Source organism: Zootoca vivipara, chromosome 13 (assembly GCF_965207765.1).
Source record: "Zootoca vivipara chromosome 13, rZooViv2.hap1.1, whole genome shotgun sequence".
Classification (NCBI taxonomy): domain Eukaryota; kingdom Metazoa; phylum Chordata; class Lepidosauria; order Squamata; family Lacertidae; genus Zootoca; species Zootoca vivipara.
Genome location: NC_142596.1, coordinates 50,125,965 through 50,150,968, shown reverse-complemented (window position 1 = coordinate 50,150,968; position 25,004 = coordinate 50,125,965). Strand labels below are relative to the sequence as shown.

Below are 25,004 nucleotides of genomic sequence, written 5' to 3'. Positions count from 1 at the left end.
GATCTTGACTTCTGTGCCATCTTGTAAAGTAAGAAGCACTAGAACAGATACCCATCTCCTGTACTCTCTTGAATATGTCCAACATCCAGTGACCCTTGCCAATTTCCCAGCACATACCACTCTATTACCTTTCAGCTGCACTTTGCTGCTGCCTAAATGTTTGGACTGGTCAATACTTCATTCCTTATACTGTTTTCCTTTAAAGCACTTTCAGGCATTTTCTTCCCCAGTGATTGTAGCTACAAAGCTGGAAGGCAAAAGTACCTCCTGGATGAGAGACACATTATCACAGAAGTTTGGAGGAACTGATGGTCCTCTTCCTTAACCCCAGTTTAGTCCACTTCCCATTGTGGTTTTCTGTCCAAAAAAAATTCCAGTTCATCCTTGTGCTACAATGTTCCAATATTGGTTCATTCTTGAGTTATTGTGGCCACACTACACATATATACACACATTAAAAACTAAATTAATGGTTGTTGTTTTTTAATCATCCAACCCCAGCCTGGTGCCTTCCCAATGTTTTGGATTGCAATTCCCATAATCCTTGCTTTCTGGGGCTGTATATAACATGCTTCCGAACTGTGTTAAATGAAAATTGTAGTGGAATATCAAGTAGTTGATCATTGCTTGATCCAGTGTAAATCCTGACTTGAATCACTAGTTATTCTCAGAAGAACGGTGCCTAATGATATGCATCAAGGGAGGAAGGTTACAGCAGCAGTTAGGGAAAGCTCAAAGCACTAGAAATGGGGAGACAAGTTAGTCTGTGCCAACTTTGCCCTTTGGGTGTTTGGATGCAAATGTCGTAGGGGGAACCTTGGACTCATGTGTTTAGCTGCTGCTCCCTGATCTTATCTTTCCCTGCTAATAAGTTTAATCAACTCTGCATTTCCTTTTGGTATTTTCATTAAAATTGCAGGACCCGTGATTACACAGCTGCCTAATTTAAGTCAGTGGGGATTTTGAAACATGTTCAGATATTTTTAAATACTGCCTTAACTTCCTTGTTTAGAGTGTTATGATTAAGTGGAATTCTCTGTAGTTGTTTTCAAGTACAAAATCCCTGCAATTCCCCTTTAATACTCTTCCCCTCTCTGGAGTTGAACAGTTGCAAGCTGCCTTTGAAATGAGAGCAGGAAGCGAACGTTTTAGGTGCATCCCATATACGAGCAACTGGGCACATGTGCATTGCACCAAACCCAGAAGTGACCTGAAAATGTCACAAAAGGGGGCGGAACGGAGCAGGGCGGGGGCAGAACAGGGTGTTTGCAGGCTTTTTCAGTGGTGTTTCAAATATACGTGATTTCACTTAAATGTGTGGTGCCTTGGAATGTAACCCCCGCGTAAATTGGGTGTTGTCCGTGTTGTGTTGTGACTCTCCACCACCATATTGATATGATAGGACTGCAAACTGATGGGTGGCTAAAATCAGACAAGAAACTGTGTAATACTTTTGTGATTCTTTCTACTGTCACTTTATTTGGTGCTGCCTCTCCCCAGAGTCTAGCATTATTAAAAATGACTAATAAGATGTTATGCTGCTTTTGTGCTCTTGGTAAATTCTTGATTGTATGATATCCAAGTCAGATCAGGTGAAAGCAGAAGTCAAAATGTTTTGCCTGAAGTCTTGAATATTTCTGTTACATTAGTCGCTGTAGTCATGTAAGTGGTTTTTACTGATTAACTGCCTCCTTCCAGGATCCAGAGCAAACTTGTCTGAAGTGCTGTTTGATCCTTTAAAATTATATGCGCAGATAGATAGATAGATATATGGATAGGGAAAGAGATTGCAAATTGATTCATATGACTTGTCTCATTTGGCCTCAGGCAAGCCTGGATATTCTGTGCAATCGTATAGTAATGTGCTATGCTGTTTGGAGCTGGAATGTTCTTCTGGAGTGAGAAGTGTTAATCTTCCACGTTCACTCTAACTCTCCACACACCCCTTTCTAGGACGTTGCCTTTTTAGGGGGGCTGGCTGTTTTCATCATCTCTTACCCCCTCCCCCTAATCTGTCACTATCTGAAGAATTCATTACATTTCAAATCAGAGGCCTTGCTGCATACATTAGCAGGTTTTAATAGACTTGCCACGATTCAAAAAGGAGGAAGAAAAGAGAGAAGATTTAAAACTCTTGTCTTGCCGAAAGCAGACAGATTGACTCTAAAATGACTCAGTCAATAAAAGATGAGTTTTGAAAAGACTTCCCTCTGCTCAAAGGAAACCCGTATTCCAGGGAATTAGGTTTTTCTAAGCCCACTGTCAGAAATTAATAATACATACAGCATGTAAAATGGATTTAGCCTTCTACAGCCTTCTACAAACATATCTTTGACTTGCTAAATGTGACATGACTACCAGGATTTTCCTTTATCCCAGGAGCTTGTCATGTCTCCAGAATGCGGTAACCTCCGTAATATTTTTTTAAAATAAAATATTGAACACATCAAATAAACCTCTAGATAACATTTTCATTTGAACGTGTGTCACTGTTCAGTCCAGTCCACCTAGAAACATCTTATTTGGATGTAGTTTAACTCCCAGTGTGTACTCTCCCCTTGTTAGCTAATTGTGTATTTTAATGGTTTTACAACTAGCTAGGAGAAGGTGTGCTCCTAACATTTGTGACCATCTTCTGCCAGATGCCTGGAAGTCTTCATCATGATTGTTTGTTTTTGCAATTCTTTAAACAACTTGTCTGCTTCAGAGGGCTCTACAAATATGGCCTAAGTTTAACACCAGTGCCTGCATTGCCCAACCTCTTTGTCCAGCCTTAACAGCTGCTTGAGAGAAGGATCATGAACTGTGATGGGTGGAGAATCTCTACTGGAATCCACCCCCTTCACCATAACCTAAACTTACCCATACAGTATTGCTTCCTGAGCCTTTAACAGTTATGGCCTTTAGTTTACTTCCACAATCATGAGAACTTTCCTCAAGTCACCAGGACATCCAAATTCTCTGTTGTATATCATTCCTTCATATGTAGCCTTAAACTAAGATATCTGAATAACAGTAAATGAATTAACATGGTCAGCTCTTGCTTTTTGCTCTAAGAGCAAGGAAAGTGAGCCAACAACCTTGTACATCTTAGAAAAAGTATTCTGATGCTGAATTTTACACTAAAATTCCATACCAAAGTAAAACAAAAAACCCTCTGTTTTACTTTCAGAACATGGGTTAAAGCACAATCACTTTTCTGAGCACTGCCACTTTTCTCCTACCCAGAAAGCTGTACTGGCTTTCTGCACTCCTTGTTGGTGGTGGATTGTACCCCTGTGAAAATCACGTTTCTTAAGCAGCTTCCTTGAAATTGAAAGGATTTCTGTTACCTGTAGAAAAGGATTGGTTTTTAAATATCTTTTTAAAATCTCTTCCCCTCATATGCGGACTCCAGATGTTCTGCAGTGGGTGTTAGAATATATCCTTTTGCTGTGGAAACTGTACTGTAAATTTTGCTTCATGCAGATTTCCAGAAACATTGGGCAAGGCCTTGTATGGCAGCCAATTTCACTTACAGGACTTAAAAAGGAAACATCACTAAGCTCAGCTCCTTCAGTGTTGAGGTTGATCACGTTATAGCAGTCCAGATCAACAAAGCAAAGCACACTCATGTTTAGTAACCCTTATAGGCTCAAGAACTCTCCATTGTTTTGTTTCCTCTTTGGATCTGTAAAACCTGTGTGTGTGTCAAATATCTGGCAGACAATAATATAGAAGTTGGGCTGCATACAGATCGGTGGAGTACAGGTCTGTCTTTGCTTTTTTATAATGTATAACCCACCCCTGAACATATGTCAATAAATAAAATCAAGTGATGATAAAATAAAGGTAACAGCAACTTATTGCACGGTACCTTCCTGGACTGGCTATTGGAGTCGCTGTGCTACAGTGGCTCCATTTGTACCTGTATGGCCAAGTCAGTGAGATGTTGCTGGGAGACTACTACTTTCTACAGGTCAGAAGGTTGGTCAACTTTTACATGAAACCACTGGATGAAGTTGTCTGGGGTGTGATGTCATTAGTACCCTGATGGTTCAGGATCCAGGGCATCTTCTTATTTGATGCTTTTGGAACTCATTCCCCCGGGAACCACGTGTGTGCTGCCTTGGGTTCCAAGATGGGAGAAATGTCAGGTGTTAATGTATGAAAATAAATAATAAATGCTCTTTTTATACATCAGAATGAAAATAGCCTTCAAAACAATGGTGCTAAACAAGGGAGTTAACCATTTTTTTCTTGATTTATCTGTCAGTTAAAAGCAACCAAAACTTGCAACCCCATTCTCCACATGGTAGCTAATAGACAGTGCCCTTTGAAGTCGCCAGCTTGAAATATAATTGTCATCCTGTCTCCCAGCCTCCTCACAGAGATGATCAAGAAAGCTTGTTCAGTTTTCCTTTTTCTGTGGGTGTCTAGACTAGCTTTTGCTTGATGTTCCTTTTGACTTGGGGAGCTTCCCAGTGAATATTATGTCACTTCGCTCCCAAACCACAACCCTAGGATGTAGCCAACCAGTAATCTCTTTGGGGGATAATTGCTGGTGCTTTTTCAGATAATTTTTATGAAAGGTGACAAACTGTTTGCTATAGTGAGACGTTAATAATATGGATATGCCCCTTGTTTGAAAGCTGGCACAGAACTTATCTAACGTGGCTGTTGGAGAGCCAGCAGCGTCTTTGTAAGATGTGAAGAATGAGTCTGTTCATTTGCATATAATTTTAGGGCTTACATGACATCTTTTGTGTAAACCGTGCAATTTTTGGCGCAATAGGGAAGGCACATTCATAACAGAGAGAGATATGGGAAAGTGGGCTCCCTCTCTTCGTGGATCAGGGTTGAAACAAAGCCTTCTGTTCAAAAGAAAATGGAGGTAGAAGCTCTGTAGAAAGACATGGGAGATGCTTCTGTGGATCCAGCTCAAATGTAGTGTAAATGTGAAGCATCTCACATCTATATTGAACCACTGTTTTACAGGAGTTGTTTTTAATCTGTTTGGGAGAACACTGGGATTCTTCAATGAGATAGTTGTTAATTGCATACAAGGTTCTTTGAAATACATCTTTTTCATCACTACTGGTCTTCCACTGCATTGCATAGCACAGGAGTGTTAGGGGTGTGTTTGAGTGTGCCTTCTCAGTTCATGCAGGGTAACAAATGCATTAGGTCTGGCCAGTGCCCCACGGGAACTGAGAATACACCATAGAATCCCCCCCCCCCAAAGTATATAACAGGAATTCTCTGGGGTTCCTCAACAGACAAACTGATACTGAAAGCCACTGTGCATAGAGAATAGGGGAAAGCCACATGCCTTGTTATATATGAACATCCTGGCATTTGGTCTTATGCATCACAGTCTGCTAGCATTTATCTCAATGGGCCCAACACTCGTTGGCCTTTTGAATGAAGGTGTTGTTCCACATCTACTGTTTGCATCTTGTAAATGTCTCATAAGCATGCATCACGCATAGCGCAGAGCTAATTTAAGATGAATTCTCACTGTGTATCACATGCTGACTCACTGCAGATAATCCAGATTTGCCATTTCCCCACAGAACTGCATTTCCTAATATGAGTAATGTGAGAAATACCATGAGAGGTTTTCGAGGTTTTGTTTCCTTTACATCTTTGGTATATCAGCTGGTAGCATCCTGAGAATCTTGACAATTTGAGGATTTTCTTGAGGAATAAGTTTCTGGTTCTCACTGCTTGTGCTTGGCTTCAGTAATGAAGACTAAGAAACTTAGGGAGCTCTTGTTTAGCTTCTTGTAGCCTAGAGATCAAAAACCTACATTCTAAACAGCTCCATACCAGCATCCTATATTTTGTGCTAGTCTTGCCTTTCACCTCACCTGTCTATAATTATGACACACAACTTACCTGTGAAGTCTCCATGCATTTTGGAACTGCAATAAAAAGGAGAAGCAAACTAAGTAAACTTTAAAACAATTTGACTTGATGTCCCCCTCCCCCCCAAAAAACCCCCCATAGTGCCTGAGGCTTTAGTTAGAAAGAGGAGGGGGAATAAACGCTGTTCCTCCTGCCTTCCCGTTTCTATTTGGGCTCATACTGTGCATGATACATTATCCACAGGAACTCTGAAGACACAGTTTCGCAGTTCAGTCGTGCTGCTGGACTCATCCCTGAGCATGAATGCCCAGGTCTCTGTGGTGGTCAGGAGTGCATTTGCGCAGTTAAAACTAGTGCACCAGCTGTGCTCATTCCTTGAGATGTCTGATTTGATCACAGTGATACACACCTTAGTTATATCCTGCTTGGGTTACTCTAATGCGCTTTATGTGAGGCTGCCTTTGAAAAGTGCTCAGAAACCTCTACTGGCTTAAAGAACTGCAGCCACGTTGCTTACCAGAGCTGGTTATAGGGGGCCATATGACTGCTTGCTACAGCAGCTCAACTGGCTACTGGTCTGTTTATAGTCAGAATTCAAAGGACTGGCTATGACCTATAAAGCTCAACATGGCTTAGGTCCAAGCCATCTGAAAGATCCCTTTCCCTCCTACGAACCTGCCCAGGTTTTGAGATCTTCAGGGAAGATCCTTCTCTCAGTCCCATCACCCCCGTCGGTAGCAATGCTAGAGAGGGTTTTCTTGGTGGGTGCTGCAAGACTTTGGAACTCCCTCCCTAGAGAAGCCAAACTAGCTCACTCCTTGTTGTCCTTCTGCCAGTAAGTGAAGACTTTTTTGTTCCAATATGCCTTTGGGAATTGTCTGCTTTTAATGAAAGGGCTAGTGTCATGCTGTTTTAATTGTAATTATTTCAGGTGGGGTATAAATAAATTAATAATAATTATAATAATAATAATAATACACAATCAACTCTAAAATCCTCACTTTGATTCCATCTTTTCTCTATTTCATTACTTAAAGCAACTCAAAGTTACATAGGACAGTGTGGCAAATTTGATTCAAAACATTTGTAAGAAAGTTTGAGACTTTCCCCTTCATTTGCCTAAGAGAACAAACTCTGAAGCCAGTAGCAGGGCGCCTCAGACCCGGTTGGGTGTGTGTGTCAAATGTGGCTCCCAGGTCTCTCTATCTAGCCCCTCACCCTAGTTTTGCACTCCTTTTTTTGGGGAGGGGGGTTAGTGTGTGTCCTTGAACTCAGTTAATACCTCTTGCTTGTTTGAATGGAGGATAGAGAGCGGGGTGTGTGTGTGTGTGTGTGTGTGTGTGTAAACTAGCTTACTGCACAAAGGTAGAATTTAATTTGTTGCTCTGCTCCCTTTTATCTGTGACCTCAGCAGCTACTGGCCTATGGATGGATGCCCAGAAGAAGATGCAGCTGTAAAGTTAAAAAAAGAATCTCCATCTCTAGTCCAAGCAAGCCCTTCACTTCTTCCCAACATCCTACATCTAAGGTTTAAGCCAGTAGCTAGATACATGAGTGAGTAGGCAGCAGAGCCAGGCCAAGGAAGGACAACCATTCATTCATTCATTCATTCCCTCAGAGCATACTCAGTCCCTCTTAGGGGACAGGACTTAGAACTGCTCTTATTCCCCACTCTTGGACCAAAGAGCCCCAGTTCTTCAATGTGTTTGAGGGATCTTCTTAGCCTAGGTGCCCTTGGCCAATGCCCACCCTGTCTAAACTAAACATTCCCTAGCCAGATGGATGGGCAAACTGTTAACTATTAGGAGGGCAGTCGCTCACTATATTCTATCTATCTACATAGAGATTGATAGGCACACAATCTCAGACAGTCCACTTAGCAGAGGTTGTTTGTGCACTGCAGCCTTCCTCAGTTCCCTGAGCATTTGGTAATTTACTTGCCTCTCTCCTTCCCTTAATAAACTCTGAGGCTTCTATGGGCATCCAATCAGTTCCCAATGATAAACTTAACAATTAGATCCTTGCTGCCAAACTTCCCCCAAATTTTCTAATAAAATCACATGAATATTTAATACACAATTATTAAATATTAAAAAATTTAAAACTGAAATAGTTTTTGAAGTGAGCATGTGATGAATAATGCATCGGCTGCAAATGAGTCTCAGCGTGGCATGGCACTGCAGATGCTACGTTCCAGATTTTCAGCCTACCAGTGGGGTTGGCCAAGTCCAAGTGAGGCTGGTTTGGGGGTGGTTGCAGTAGAGTTGGTGGACTTTGTCGATCTTTGTGCATGTTTCTGAGAATAATCTCTCTCTTGCAGAGTAATGCTTGAGGGAACAGGTTACCTGCAGAGGTGCATGAGCTCCAAAGACACAGAGCCATAACTGAAAGCCTTCCAAGCATCTTTCTACTCTTGGAGTGGAAGATGTGATTGCTCTCCCCTGTGTTCCTTTCCGGCACTTTTGTTCTTCGGCAGAACTCTCTCTCCCCCCCCCCCACCCCGGTTGCTCTTTTCTTTCTGTTTCTCTCCTCTGTGAACCATCAGATTTGCTCTGCCTCAGCAGTATTGTCCTTAAATGATTGTTTTCATAAAGTGGACTCCAGGAAGCGAAGGAGAACATGACAAATATTCCAATAAACAGGGAGCAGAACCTCCTGATCTGGGCTTGAGCAAAGAGGTCAGGGGGCCGTCATCTAAAAGTGGGCCCAGAGGAGCTGTTCTGTGTAGAAAGCAAGCCAGTTAGATGCAACAAAAGGAACAAAAGAGGGTTTGGGGCAAGCGTGAATGGTTGACAAGAGTCTCTGAGCTTTCTCAGCTCAAGACATGTTTCACTTAAATGTAATGGCAGGAATTCAGAGGAGTGAGAGAATTTATGATGGCTTCCCAGAGGATTAGCCAAGAGAGCCTACCTCAAAATTATAGAGTGATGCTTTTGCCAGAATGCGCTGCCCTTTTGGTCCTGCTGATGGGGTAGAGCCATGGGTGTAGGCAGGGGGGGGCAGCTGCCCCCCCCTAGAAGCAAAAAAATTAATGTATTTTACAGACCATAATCAGCACTTTTCCCCTCCAAAAACTGAAGTGGAAAGGGCTTTGCTTTAGCAAGAGCAGCTAAGTCTCCGCTTGCTGGGGGGGGGGGGACACAGCAGTAACAAAAACACATCAAATAAATAAAGCAAAGTGGCTACCAGTCGTTAAGCAGTTAAGACAATGGAGCATACCGTGTTTCTCATATTATAAGACATGTCTTATATTTATTTTTTCCTCAAAAAAACACACTATGGCTTATTTTCAATGGATGTCTTATTTTTTTCCTCCTCCTCCTGCTGCGGCCGGCATTGCTGCTGCGCCTATCACTATGTCTTATTTTCGGGGTATGGCTTATATTCCTTGAATGCTTAAAAATCCTGCTATGGCTTATTTTATGGGTATGTCTTAAAATATGAGAAACAGGGTATATCCCCAGGCAAGATTCGATAGCTGACCATTTCACCCTATTGTTCTTAAGTGGGAGCTGTTAATGAGCATTCAGGAGCATTAAGAGTTCCATTGGCGATTTAATGAGGGTGCAGACTCAGGGGATTCAATTTGACTAAGGTAGCTCTGCAAGGCTAAAAAGAAGTGAATAAGAAAGGGGGGGCTGTAGCTTTGACAGACACAGTGATGTTTATAAAAAGCATTGGTGTTCCAGTCTGCCCCTCCTCCTGCATCTGTATACTGTAAATCAGGGGTGGCCACCTCCCAAGAGACTCTGATCTACTCAGAGTTTAAAACTGGGGGTGATCTACCCCCTTTTGGGGGGTTCAGGTCAAAGCTGTTGAGTTTTTTTTAAAGGAAGGGAAGCCCTGTTTTTGGGGGTTTAGGTCAAACTTGTTGAGCTTCTTTTAGGAGGGAGGGAGGTCCATTTTTGTTTAGGGCTTCAGGTCATAGTTCAACTTTTTTGAGGGAGGAGGAAAATTTTGGGTGAGCTTTTTTTAGGGGTGCCAGTGACCTACCAGTGATCTACCACAGACATCCAGTGATCTACTGGTAGATCACAATCTACCTGTTGGACGTGCCTGCTGTAAATCAAGCAGAGAGAAAGCTGCTTACAAGGCTCAAGTACATGCAGAGTTCCAGCATCCCAGCGTCACCCAGAGGCACCCACAAATATGAGTTATCCCTCTCTCTATTTCTTCCTTCCTTCCCTCCCTCTTCCATCCTTAATAAAATACGGGGGGGGCAGATAAGCCCCACATAGAAAGCCCATCAACATGGGGGGATGACTCTTTCAAATACGGTATTTACCAGTAATTGGGGGGGGGCACCTAGGCCTCTAGGAGTTGGATGCTATGCCTAGGAGTAGGACAATTCAAGAAAGCAGAATGATGCATATGCTATGGTAATATATCAATAGAATCATAGAATTGTAGTCGGAAGGGACCACAAGGGTCATCTAGTCCAACCACCTGCAATGCAGGATTTTTTCCTAAGGTGGGGCTTGAACCATGGTTGAAATATTATGCTGATATGCAGCAACGCCTCGGAGCCGTCGTGGCTGCGGCCGTGTCTTGCCTCGCCCTCGCCCGCCCTGCCACCCCCTCTCGCCTGCCCGACCCTCCCGTCCTCTCCAGCCAAGCAGGGTAGCCGCCAACGCTACCAGCCCCAGAAGCACAAGGTGGCCGCTGCTGCCACCGCCACGATGTCATCAGGCCCGTTGGCCCTTTAGCCCCGCCCACTTTGTGGCCCCTCCCCTTCTGTGCTTTGGCCCCGCCCTTGAACGACCATGGCTTGCCCCCCCCCTAGTTTTGATCCTGGCTACGCCCCTGGGTAGAGCGGCCTTGGTGCCTCACTGTTCGCAGTGGAAGCAATTCCATTAGTCTGAGCCATGCATGTGAATATAAAATCCCAGTCTCACCTTTCAGTAAAGTTGACTTACATAGCTGATGGTGGGATCAGCCCATTATGCCTGTGGATAAGGATAGGAACTTGTGAGCTGACAAAGAGAAGGGCTTCTGGCTTGTTTGTAAACCATGTGGCTTGAATTCAAAGACATGCACACCCTAGTCTAGTTCCTGGTGCTTCCTCTGAGACACAGCTAAGTTATCAGAGCTTGGTAATAATAATAATAATAATAATAATAATAATAATAATAATAATAATAATAATTATACCCCACACATCTGGCTGGGTTTCCCCAGCCACTCTGGGCAGCTTCCAACATAAAAATAAAATACAGTAATCTACTAAACATTAAAAGCCTCCCTAAACAGGGCTGCCTTCAAATGTCTTCTAAAAGTCTGGTAGTTGTTGTTCTCTTTGACATCAGATGGGAGGGTGTTCCACAGGGCAGGCGCCACTACTGAGAAGGCCCTCTGCCTGGTTCCCTGCAACTTGGCTTCTCACAACGAGGGAACTGCCAGAAGGCCCTCGGTGCTGGACCTCAGTGTCTGGGCAGAACAATGGGGGTGGAGACACTCCAGGTATACTGGACCGAGGCCGTTTAGGGCTTTAAAGGTCAGCACCAACACTTTGAATTGTGCTCGGAAACGAACTGGGAGCCAATGAAGATCTTTCAAGACCAGTGTCATATGGTCTTGGTGGCCGCTCCCAGTCACCAGTCTAGCTGCCGCATTCTGGATTAGTTGTAGTTTCCGGGTCACCTTCAAAGGTAGCCCCACGTAGAGCGCATTGCAGTAGTCCTAGCGAGAGATAACTAGAGTATGCACCACTCTGGCGAGACAGTCTGCAGGCAGGTAGGGCAGTGTTTCTCAACCAGTGTGCCTTCCAGATGTTTTGGGACTACAACTCCCATCATTCCTGACCACTGGTCTTGCTAGCTAGGGATGATGGGAGTTGTAGTCCCAAAACATCTGGAGGCACACTGGTTGAGAAACACTGAGGTAGGGTAATACCTCTGCTCAAGACTTGAGGGAGTTAATTACTACTTTATCTATGTCCAATTTGATCTTTTGAGTTTTGGCTTGGGCCAGAGACACCTACCTGGCTGTTTGGACCTCAGGTTATCTGACGGTGCCTACAGGTTGGAGGAATAATGAAAATAACAAAGTAGAAACTAAACCACACCAAGAAGAAACATAGAGCAATATATTGAGAACTTTTTGTCAAAGACAGCAGAGGCCAAGATGGGTTAATTCGAAGCAGTTTTCTGTTAGTTTAGTAAATAAACAAATTCATTGCTGCAATGCAAGACTTATTCAAGTTTGCTCAACCATGTAGGAACTATAGAACTATAGAAATGTGCCATGTATACTGTGACAGCATCCCCCTTCTTATTCCCCAGTACTCCACCCTAGATCTAAAAGAGCCCCATAAAAAGAACAAGTGAATTTTATCTCTTTTTAGATAAGATCATCAATATGTGTAGATCAGAAGAGAATCTGCCTCCTCTCCCATTAGCTTTTGCTTAATATAATGCAGTTTATTTTTATATGGTGTCCTTCACACAGTATTGCAAAACTCTTTGGTCATTAACTAAGCCTAGAGATAAGCTTTCATCTCTAGACTTAAGCAGGGGGGGGTGACTTGGTAGCTCAAAGGGCAGCATAAGAAAATAATTCAAATTTCTGGAGTACTGGAATAAATAGAATAGGTGGGTGAGAGTTTATAGGTGCAGATAACAATGGCTGTAAACAAGGCTGTGCAGAGATTTGTTGAGAAACAGGCAGAAGCCATGACATATGAAGTAGCAATAGTTATAATAGCTTAAAATAATAATAATCCGTATGTAGAGACAGTATCATCATGCTGGTCTGCCTCCCAGCGTTTGCAGAAATAACACCTGTTCATTAACTTTATAGGTACTGGATCAGAAGAACCTTTTGCCTGATAATAGTAATTAGGAAGGCTCCTATATGTTGTGAGATGGAATTGTTCCCCCCCCCATTTCCAGTCTCCAGGTGTGACTGCTGTTGTTCAGTTAACCAAAATGGCACCTTTCACACAAATGCGAGAGGTGTACTGAGGTTTGCAAAGTGCAAAAAGTGTTTGAAAACGAAACCCCAAGTTGGGGGTGCCGGGGACGACTCTGCAACATTTTCATTGGCCGCAGAATGGTGATTGATGGGCAGGACAGGGGCAGTGATGAAATGGAGCATTGCGGAGGAAGGCATGGCTGATTGATTGGAACAGTGTACAGGAGTACGGGACACCACAACACTTGGTTTGCTAAATATTTCCCAACAGCATCTTTTGGAGGGAATAAAGGCAGGTTCTCTAATAAGGCATGATGCACTTTTTCTTTTTAGACAAGGCCAGGGAGACAAACTCTCTTGGAACAATGCTTCATTTTAACTAGCATGTTAAAGTATGGGTCATTTGCTTTTAAATAAGAAGGATCTCTCTTGAGCTAGATTTGCTATACATTTCCTAGGTTGCCTCTTTGCTCTTGAGACACAAAACAACATAGCTAAGAAGTTGCGTTCAAATTAGAATTGCAGTGGAGAGGTTGGTCAATAGTTAGCTTATAGGGTCAAAGTCAGCGTTCCTTCTGTTTGTCTAAAGGCCAGTAATATGCTTATTGACCAGACTGTAATTGGGTGAAGCATCACTGAAAGGTTCCCCAGCTGAAGTTCTGTTCCAAAAGCAGTGACATTTTCATTAGAAGGTGGAAAAGACCCACCCCATACTTTATTCAAACAACAGTGAATTATTCATTAATGTTCATGTAAGTGTTGCATGAGTAGAGAGAGAGTTTGGATAGGAGAGAAACTAAAGTTTGAAGGGTAGTTACCGTATTATAAAAAGAACATTTATGGTTGAGAGATCTTGATTTCTCAATAAATCCATAAGGTTAACTTTATCAATGTCATCTTGTTCACCCACATCTCTCTGCCTCTCCCCTACCTCTCCTTGCCTCAGGCTCTATTCAGAACAGGTTTGCTTACCTAAAGACATTGGCCAGAGTCCAAAGAACTTTGAAACTAAGTCGGGGAGTCCAAAGCTATATGACAAACCACTTTCGAAATGGAGCAAATTTTCAAAAGCAATTTATTATCAATGGTATGTAAACTGTTCAACAGCAGAGAAGTCAAACAGCATCTTAAATCCTTAAATCTTAAATTCCACCCAGATGTCACATTTCTATGACAATGTCCTGCCCTCTAGCTCATGTCTTCTTCCAGAGGCATATGGAAAATGAGAATCCCACTAAGCTTTTGGTGTTGTGAAAGATCCCATCTCGAGCTCTCAGCTCTCTGTCAAAAAAAGGCAGCAGAGAGTTTATGCCAGGGAGTCTGTTCTCCTCTCCCTGACCCATAGAAATTGTTTTCTCCTGCTAAGGGCAAGGAGGATTGATTTACAAACTGGGGGTTTAAATTGCTGCAATTTGGATGGACTGTGAGTTTTCCAGACCACTACGTTCAGGAACAAGCCCATATTAATAAACATTGTGTATGACCTCTTGTTGCTGCCTTTATAATGCTTGACCTCAAATGGTAGATAGAATCCTGTCATAGAAAATCAGCCTTTACAGAATGGATGAGGATCTACTTAACCCTGTTACTCCCTACCATTTCTTCATGCAGAATCCTTTCTCCCAAGCTGTCTCCCCACTTGTAGAAGTAAATATATTTCTCCTTTCCATTCTTCTGCTCAGACTAGTAGCCTTCTGGAGGTTGTTCACCTATCTTGTCTTTTGTTTCATTTAAGCCTGAAAGATGGCTGGAAAAATCAGTTTTAAGGTATTATAAATGCATAGATTTGGCTTTAATATTACATTCAGATTTCATTTGAAAGCGGACCATTTATTTACTTCTTGCAAAATGAAGACAAAGTATAATTGAAATGTAAAACAAAATAAAATCCAGTTTGAACCAGATAGATTTGCCTTTTGGTTAATTGCTTTTTATTCACCCAGCTGAAGGCCTCATTGAAGTTTTGTTTACAGTGCTTTCTGTGTATAGCAAGCAGAATGCAAGCTGCCACAGCTCCCATAACTGTGCTCCAAACACAAGAACGCCAGTTTTCAAACAGTGCTTTTGAAAGCTTCAATTTAAAGGAAATTTCATGAAAATATTTGGAGTAAAAGCAGACAGGGTTCTTGGCTGTTGTAAGTGGGCGACAGCAGCTCTGTTGCCAACATCCCTTCATTTTTCAAATATACCTGGGTGCTGATGCAGAGTAGATACACCCCCTCCCCCCACAAAACATTGGCATGGCTGCCTTTGCTATTTCAGAAAGCAAGATGTAGGAGTCCTATGCACTGTGCAACCTGCCTGTTTGTTAAGTCTAGCACCAGAGGTCATTCTCTAAATATCCCTGTCACTCTGTAGGCTTTCTTAATAATAATAATTACTATTATTTTTATGCCACCACCTGACTGGATTGCCCGGAGAACCACATTTTAGGCATTTTAAAAAAACAACAACCCAAAAATGTTTGCCCAGAATTTTAACTGATTTTATATCTACTGTATTTTGTATTTTTACTGTTGCTACAATAACTGCTTTTGTTTCTGATTTTTCTTTATCTGTTTTATATTTGTTTTATGTTTCTCTTTTGTAGGCTACCTTGGAAATCTAGATTAATAAAATTATGTTTAAATAATAATAAAATGATTAGATGTGGTGCCCTTGTTGTATAAAATCCTATTATGCCACTGTTTGCTTAATTGCTAGATTTTTTTTATATTTTGCCTAACTTTCATTTTCAAACAAGTTTACAACATAAAGTTGCTAATATAATAAGATGATTACCAGAACAGACCAAGCAGTAATAGGATAAAATTTGCAGCCCCAAACTCAATAAAAAAGTCACGCCATAACAACAATAATGTTTTTAATTGTCTCAAGATGGAGATGGACGGTTAGGACTACATGGGCCTTCTGAAAGAAGCTAATAAACTATAACATTGGCACAATTCCCAGGAAGGCCCTGCTCCTGGTAGACACTCACCTTGCATCCAAGGAGTTGATGGCTCCTTGAGCAGGCCCTTGTGGACAGATCTTAAAAGCACTGGGAGGAGCATATTCATAGAATCATAGAATTGCAGAATTGGAAGGTCCTCTGAGAGGGTCATCTAGTCCAACCGGCTGCAATGCAGGAATCTCAACTAAAACATCCATGACAGATGGCTATCCAACCTTTGCTTAAAACCTTTCACGGGGGGAGAGTCCATAACCTCCCAAGGGAGTCCGTTCCACTGTTGAGGAGTTTTTACTGTCAGAAAGTTCTTTCTGTGTTTTTTGTCAGAATCTTGTAACTTGAATCCATTGGTGCAGGTCCTACACTCCAGAGCAGGAGAAAAGGAGCATTCTCCACCTTCCATGTGACACCCCTTTAGATATAATATACAACCCCTGTTAAAGCATAATCCAAGATCTCCAAAGCCTCTTTGATCTCCTTGGGGGAAAGAAGAGTTATATACTGTGTTTCCCCTTTTTTAAGACACCGTCTTATAACTTTTTTTCATCAAAAAAACACAGGGTGGCTTATTTTCAGTGGGATATCTTATTATTTTTATTACTGTTTTTATTACCTTACGGTCTCCTCAGCCAGGCCACACCGCTGACTCGGGACGCTGCTGGGCTCTCTGAGCGCTCGGTGCTGCCTGCCTTGCCTGTCTCCCTGTCTGCCCTCCAAAGCTTTCAAAGGATTTCTGTTTAGGGCTTGAGGAGGGTGTCAGTTTTTTTCCACCAGCCCCATCTCTTCCAGATGCTGCGGGAGATGTGCCCGCAGCCGGGCTCTGTGGGCAAGCCAGTTTTGCACGTGTGTGGGTATTTTAATGTGAAACGCAAACACGGTATGTCAGTAATTGCAGAGTCCTTTTATTGAAGGGGGGGATGCAGGACTGCTGCTGCTGTTCCCCAAAAGCTGGGGGTGGGTGGATGGAGACTCAGATTATAGCCTTGGGTTGCTTTTGAACTGGAGAGCCTTTTCTGGTGCAAAGCATTTGCCCTGCTGCGGGCAGTGCCTGGGTCTATTTCTTGCGTGCTGGGGGCGGGGCAGGGGTAGGCATAGGATTTTGGGGGAGCTGGGAGGGGGTAGGTTATGGGCACCAAGAAATAACAACAGCAACGGCCATCTTTTTGCGCCCGGGGCTTGCACCTGCCTTACCCCATCCCCTCCAGACCAAAGGATTTCTAGATGAAAGAATCAGGCTTATTTTAGAAAAAAAATCTTTAATATATATATATATTTTTAAAAGATTTCATTTTTTTAAAAAATGGACATGGGCAAGAAACGTGCCCATTTCGTCTTTCGCTTGTATCCTCCCAAAAAGGTTGTTTCTTCACAAGACCTCAAGCCTAGTTAGGAGCTCTAGTGCAGGTTAAGGCAGCTGGCCTGGGAGCGCTTTGCGCGAGGCGTCTCCTACCTCTGTGCGATCCTCAAGCCAAGCCTTCCGTTCCAGCTGATCTTCTGGGCGGTCGCAGATCCACTATTTACACCGGGTCGGCCCTTTCGTCTCCTGCTCAAGAGCCTTATACCGGTAAATTAAGTCCCGGGGTTGGGGGCAGAGAGCAGCCCGTCAGGTTTTCGCGCAGCCTCCTGGAGAGAGGCGCTGGCGGCAGCCCCCGTCTCCGCGTGCTCCAGCAGCCGGCACTGCGGGGTGCTCCTGAGCGCTCGGTGCTGCGGAGCGCCCTGCACGCTCCACGCTGCAGCTGCCAGTTCTGGGCGGCGGGGAGGCAGGCCTCCTTGGCCGGGCCAGGCGGAAGCCGCTGGCTCAGCTGCTTCGCTCGGCCCGTCAGGGCGCTCCAAGCGCTCGGCGCTGCGGAGCGCTCAGCATACTCCATGCTGCAGCCGCCGGTTCCAGGCGGCGGGGAGGCAGGCCTCCTCGGCTGGGCCAGGCGGAGGCCACTGGCTCAGGTGTTTTGCCCGGCCCGTCAGGGCGCTCCAAGCGCTTGGCGCTGCGGAGCGCTCAGCGCGCTCCACCCGCCAGTTCCGGGCGGCGGGGAGGCAGGCCTCCTTGGCTGGGCCAGGCGGAGGCCGCTGGCTCAGGTGCTCTGCTCGGCCCGGCAGGGTGCTCCTAAGCGCTCGACGCTGCGGAGCGCTCAGCACACTCCATGCTGCAGCCGCCGGTCCGGGTGGCAGGCCTCCTTGGCCGGGCTGGGCAGAGGCAAGGCCGCTGGCTCGTGCGCTCTGCGCGCTCACCGCTGCAGCAGCAGGCAGCTCCAGGCACCGAGCTGGCAGGCCTCCTGCTGCCGCAGCCGGCGTTCTGAGTCCCACTGGCTGGCTGGGGCGCTCAGCGGTCTCGTTCCACACGGCATGGAGGTATGTCTTATTTTCGGGGTATGTCTTATATTCGCAAATCTTTAAAAATCCTGCCATGGCTTACTTTATGACTACGTCTTAAAAAAGGGGAAACACGGTATGTAATAAATTGTTCAGTGTGGTAGAAGAAAGTAGTCACTTTTTTCCTCTGAATGTTGTTTTCATTGTTGTTTTTAAAGTTTGATTATGTTTATCTTAGACATTATGTTATACTGTTTTATTTATGTCTGTACCTATCCCTGGGTCCACTTGGTGAAGGGCAGGTTATAAATATTGTAAATAAATAAAATTAAATAAAGTGCATCATGCTCCCTTTTGGCCCATATTTGTCAAAAGCCGATTGGCAGTCTTTTGAAGTCCAGAGTAAAAAACCACTCCATTTGTAATATTCAGTTCATTTTCTTGTGCTATTATATTTGTCCTGGGTGTTTTCCATTTTGCCAAACTAAAATAGTAAATTGTAAGTGGTTTAAATTCACTGAGATTGTTGCATACAGGTGGCAACAAATGAAGAGAACTATGCTGTAAGTGGACTTCTGTGTATTGTCTGCAATGAACAGTGACTCCAGGCTGAAATCTAACTCTGTTTCCTTGGAAGGAGGTTCCATTTCTGGAGCCTTTTCAAGTGCAGTTCTGCAAAAAGCAGCTTTAAATAGTTTTGCTGTGTGCTGCCTATCATGGACAAGGAAGCAAGAACATGCTACTTATTTGTTCCCCCTTGGGTAGACAGAATCTAACATGCATGCCGAAGATTGGGAGCCTCCTAATTAGGAAGTAGCACTTAACCTTTTATTCAGCTTTTCTGTGAGTTGTTAGGTCTCCTCTTGAATAAGGGCAATGCTCAGTACTTGATCTTACAAAATTTGGGCAAGGCAACTTCTGCAGTCAGCTGGAAAGAAGGACATTTGCTCCTCTAAGACTGGATTGTGTTTATTCCAAACATTTTTAAAATATTTTTTTAAAAAATCCCATTTGGACATCTGAGATATATTAAAGCCCACACAGTCTCTGACAGTGGTGAAATATTGCTTGCTACTGAAACATGGACAACAGATTTGGGTTTGTTTTTTTCTTTCTCATGTGAGAATTTTATTCTCAATTGTTCTGGTTTAGGGATGCCAGATGAATGCAGAATTGGGAGAATATTGAGGTCAGAGCTGCCAATTAACCTCTTGATTTCAGTTGCTGATTACTCAATTAATCAAGGGGCCAGAGTCAGCCAGGAAAAGGCAGCAGATGCACAGATGCAGTCCCAGGAAGTGACTGGCTTCTTGTGTTTGGCTGAGATGTGTGTGAATTTACACTGGTCTGTGAGTGGGAGAAATGCATAAAGCAGGATGTTCACTCCCAGGGGACATGTATAAAACATTTCCCAAAGGAACACAAGATGAAGAAGAGAAGAAAGTTTTGACAATTTATGGCAAAGGATGGGTGAGGCAATTAGTCAGCCTGTAATTGCTTCTGCAGCACAGTTGGGTTTAATGTGTGTTTACCAGGTGACCATAAGACCCAACTTCTCAAACTTTTTGAACTTGTCACACCTGTGATACCATCTCTTTTACATCCTGCAAACCCTTCCTCAGATGCTCTTTTTTGTGGAGACTTACTGTAACTAGACCCAAATATACATAACTGAAACACACATATATATTTCTTCCCTTGCTTGTTTCCCCTGATTACTCTGCTCTCCAATCAAATTTTAAATGGCAAGCTCCTTGGGACAGGGTCCTGTCCTCTTGAATACTTAAAGTGACATGCTTATTGGTGCTGCTGTATAATTAATGTTAAACAGCAGTCCTAGAAGTGATACAATATTGAAACAGAATTTGGAAGCCCATATCACCCCTTGGATGTCTACAGATGTTCAGGTTTAACTTGAGTGGACTTTGCACACATCGTTCTGGCTGAAATCACCATGTGGCCAAAGAGACGAAGCAGGAGGAGAGGCAGGAGGTTTCAAAGAATAAGTGTCTCTTTTTGTTTTCTCTGGAAATGAGTATCTCTTTGCTCACCCTGGACTGTTCTGTTGATAAAACAAGCTGACGTAGGCGGCATCTCTGACATGTATTTAACTAAGACCGTCTCTGTAATTAATGGGGGGATAAATTGTGGTTTAATTACTCAGAAAGCACCTTGGGTGAAAGATTCATTGTAATTGTTGTGTATCCTCTTGAAGGATTCACAACACGGGCAGCAAACATGGTAGCAATAAAATACTGGTTGAGTGGCAGCCAGTTCTGTGGAGTTTTCCTTACCAGGATTCTGCCACTGGAGAGGGAGAGCGAGCTGCTGTCCTCTAGGGCTGGATCTCATTTGTCTTTGGAACAGACACAAATTCCCCCTCCCCCATCTCCTGCACTACTTCCACATCTTGCAGCACTCGCTAACTTTGTGATTTCCCAGGCTAATAAAACAATGCAGATCAATACACACTGGATTAAGGTGGCAGCAAGTTGTTAAATCCATGCTGGAAAATATCAGATGGAAGTCATTACCACTTGCCTTCCAATTAACATTTGGACCCATATTGGCTTGTTCTGCATGATACGTTGCCAACCCTGAAATCCTCACTCTGGTTTTACCTGTGGCCAGTTTCATGAGCAACTTAAAGAAACACGAGATAGCATGACCATTCAGGTTCATAGCATTTATAACCAGGCTTGAGGCTGCCAATTAGTTTCTGGTTTTTACTTACAAAGACCTAAATGGCCCAGGAGCACAGTATCTCAAGGACTTCCTCTCCCTATATGAACCGACCCATGCTCATTGAGCACCATCCGAGGCCCTTCTTCATGTGTCTCCTCCATGAGAGGTCCCTCTTGTGCAATGCTCTCCCCAGGAGCGTTTGTTACATATCTTTAGACATGTGGCAAAACCATTCCTCTTCTCCCAGGCCTTCAGCTAATTAAACAATTTATTGCCTTTTAAGTTTTCATGGGGGGTATTGTTTTTGTTTGTTATGTATTTTTGCTTTTATGTTGCAAACCACCCTGTGATCCTCAGCAGTGTAGAGATGATGATAATTATGCTTCTCCCTTCCTCAGTCATATGAATAAATACGGTAAATGTTTAGCTTGCATGGCTTTCCATGCCAGTGAGAGCAGAGGGTTTGGTTTCCCCCTTCTTCTCTACTGGATTTCCCCGCCAGCTACATTTCAGCATATGCACCTGTTTTTATCTGCCAGACCTAGATTGAGAACTGTCATGCAGCAGCTGAGGTCTTGTTGTGGAAAAATAGAGGAGGGTCACATGGGCTAAAAGCAGAAGGCATGATCCCCAGTGGCCTGGAGACCAGGCGTTGTATTAGGAAAATGAGAACTAAGGACCCCAGAGCAGAGGCACAGCCTGAAGACAGGTTGAGTGTTGGCCACTGGCTTTCGCTGATGAGAACCAAAGGGACAGAGGCAGGGACGGAGGCCAGAGGTCAGATACCAGATGTGGGTGAAATCACCTGTACTTTTGTTCCACTAGATGAGTTGCTGAGACTGAAAAATATAGCTTGGAGCTGGAGTTTTCTACACTTCGCCAGGCCCCTGTTGGTCCCTGTTGGTTGGGTCTGGCTGGACAAACTGCTTCAGGGTCAGTTCTGGCCGCATGTGGGTGGCAAAGCAGCATAGCACAGATCAGGCCAGTAGTGCCTTCCAACTGAGAGCTGTCCTAGTGGTGCAAGGATAGAAAGCAGCTGGGATTTGCTGCCTAAGACTCCGGTGTCTTCAGAAACTCTGCATGGAAGCTAGCTCTCTTTTCAGGTCAGGCTTTCTGTTCCTTCATTGCTTTGGTTACCCCTCTTCTATCTTGTCTTTTTTTAACCTCCCCTCCCCCCGGAAGAAAGATACAGAACTTACAAGCATAACTTTCTCCTCTTTTCCAGAACTAAAGAAACAAATGGAGAGTGCTGAACTGAAAAACCAGCGCTTAAAAGAAGTTTTTCGGTCAAAGATCCAGGAGTTCCGCAAAGTGTGCTACAAGCTGACCGGCTACCAGATTGACATGACTACAGAGAACCAGTACCGGCTCACCTCGGTTTATGCTGAGCGTGGTGAAGACTGCTTGATCTTTAAGGCAAGTTTAATTTATACTCCAATGCATGTGAGGATGCTGTGTGCAAACATAAGCATCCTCACATCCTCTTACTCCATTTGGTAATTCACACTATTTGCTGAGATGGTAGTAGCAAAGACTGGTGAATTTCACAGATGTATGTCAATGCAGAATGTGAGAGGACTTCCAGGCAAGATATGTTTTGTTTTATAGGATGCTCAGTTGAAGGCTCGGGCTTGCCTTTCCCCACTTTTTGTTTTTCTTTAGTGATTTACCAAAGCTGGTGGCTGGTGCTAACCAGTGAGGGGACAATTTATGACAATAAAAGAAAAGAAAGTGAGGGGACAATCTATGACAATAAAAACTATTCTTTGGCAGTTCCACTCTGTTATCAGGAAGTGGGTACTGGAGCAGGGCAACCATGCACTTCCGTGTCCACAGGGGAATGCTTGCAACTGGCATGCCTACATTGCTGTAGACTTGGTAGGCTGCTCAAAAGGTTCTCTCTTGGGCATAGGAAGCTGCCTTTTACTGAGTCAGACCATAGGTCTGTCTAGCCATACTGGCTGGAGCCATCATGTTGGGCGCAGGGGAACTTCTCCCGTAAATTACAAATCTTATATCCTTGCATCTTTTTATTGCGTCTTGAAAAAGGTCAGGATCTGAATGAGTTAAGCATCTGCCAGCAATCCCAGGGGACCTGGCGCTGTGAGGTGGTGTGTCCTCATCCATGTGCGGGGGGGGGGGGGAGGAGGATGTTTTTGGTGGAATCCCCATGGCAACTGTAACTTGTGCTCCAGCTGTTAAGGTTGTGTTGGGGGGAGTTGCATGCTGCCTTTTTCTCTTTCCCAGACACTGGGGGGATTTTGCCAGTCAGGATGGAGAAACTGAGTTTTGCATAATGTTAGCTTGTTGTTGTTGTTGTTGTTTTGCATAATGTTAGCTTGTTGTTGTTGTTGCTGCTGCTGCTGCTGTAAAATTCAAACAAATTGCTAGTATTAGTAAGGTGACCATTTCTGACCATTCCCCTTTAGCAAACAAGAAGTGTGCATGCACACAAAAGCTCATACCAATGACAAATTTAGTTGGTCTCTAAGGTGCTACTGGAAGGATTTTTTTTATTTTGTTACGATTCTAATGCTTTGGGGTGTCACTTCTGTTATTTACTGAGCTAGCTGGCTGGGAGGAGTTTTTGGACAAAGCTGGAAATCATAATATACATATAGGCAAAGTCTTGTTGAGACATTTGTTATTATCAAGGAGTAGGCTACTTGCAAATCTTTCTCTTCACTTCCCCCAGAGATTATTTGTTATGGCATTACAGTGTTGATTCACAGCCTCTTCTTCTTAAAATCTCATTTTATGGCTCCTTTACTTTACAAATTTATAAATATTTCTGCAGACTTGGGTGTTGGTTTCCTGAGTAACTGTTGTTGTCTTCCAGAAAGCCTCCTTTGTGGGTTCATTTGTTCTCTCGCTCTCTGTAAGCAACAAGTAAGAGAACAATGATGTTTTGTGGACATTGCTGTTGCGGATAATAAGCAATAGTAATACTCACATTCTTTGCGAAGGGGAAAATGAGCTGCCGGTTTGGTTATATGGTTTCATCTTGGGAAACTGATATTAAAGGCATCATTTTGCTTCAGTAGCTTGTTTTCTTGCCAGCAGTACAGCTGCTTTGCCACAGCAGATATCCAAGCCAAGGCATTAGTGGCATCAGTTTTCTTAGCCATATCTGCGCCCTGGGTTGATGCCGCTTTTTGTAATATTTTCTATACTTTAAAAGGGATTTTGAAGCCTTTGTGTTCTTCTTATCATGGTGTTGAGGGCTTGTGGGCTTCTTAATTGTTAGCCTTCTGATCTAAAGCCATGGAGCAATTATGTTAAAAATGAATTGCAAAATGCACCAAGCCATCTTGGTGTTGACTGGTGTGACTAAGCTATTTGATGCCAAGTTGAAACAGAACAGCAAGGCTGGGCACGTCCTAGGCCAGTCCTCCAATTACCCCAGTGGCACACAATTGACCCCTCAGCATTGACTGGCATCAGCTCTCTGGACTGCAACATTTGCTCCCTGCCCTGAAGTTCATTCATGCAAGAGAGGAATAGAAAATGTGCTGTGTAGATTTTTGCAGAACGATACTTTGGGAATCCCAGATTTGAAGTGTACCTCACCCCCAAATCCCCCTGCTTACCCATTCAGAATGCAGAGGGGCTTTAATGATGATGATGATGATGATGATGATGATGTATTAGATTTATGTACTGCTCTTCATTAAAAAGATATCAGGGTGGTTCACAAGATAAAAACACGAGATAAAAGCACAAATAGTAAAAACAGAAACAACAAAACAATAACACCCTCCTCCCACACAAAAAAAATATTTAAAAGGCTGTGCACCATTATTATCCCAGCTACAAGTTCTATTCATTCATTCATTCAAACAAACAAACAAACAAACATGCAGGTATTTTATTTTTCTTATCTCTTTATTTATTAAATTTCTATACTGCCTTTCATCTGAGAATCATGGGGCTGTTTACAATATAAGGGCCATTCCGTGAAAAATGAGCCTGATAAGAAAAAAATTATTTTTAAAATATACTTATTTTACTTATAGTTTCATTAACTAAACATATTAAAGTTCAATATTCCAAAGGAAAAAAGAATTTGAAATTATTTTTTTCATGAGAAATTTGAGCTTGAAGTTTCAGTATCACTTTTCTGATTGTGTAGCTTAATTTTGTTCATTTAGGTTGGCATTATTTTTTAAAGATAAACAAAAATTGTGGTTGTCATTGTTAGTATATTATTAAAGTGAAGAACTTTGTCTACACATTGGACTTGAAAAATTTTAAATAGGTAAGTTATTTCTATTTTATTTTTATTATTGAATGGGATGCT

General features: G+C 43.2%; 1 protein-coding gene across 1 annotated transcript in view; it reads left to right on the top strand.

Moving 5' to 3' along the window:
* Positions 1-25,004, top strand: part of MAD1L1 (mitotic arrest deficient 1 like 1) — a 482,869-nt gene that overhangs the window by 331,832 nt on the left and 126,033 nt on the right. The window contains exon 17 of the mRNA XM_035130662.3: positions 21,930-22,120. Within this exon, the coding sequence (XP_034986553.2) occupies positions 21,930-22,120 (191 nt within the window). The remainder of the gene's footprint in view (positions 1-21,929; positions 22,121-25,004) is intronic.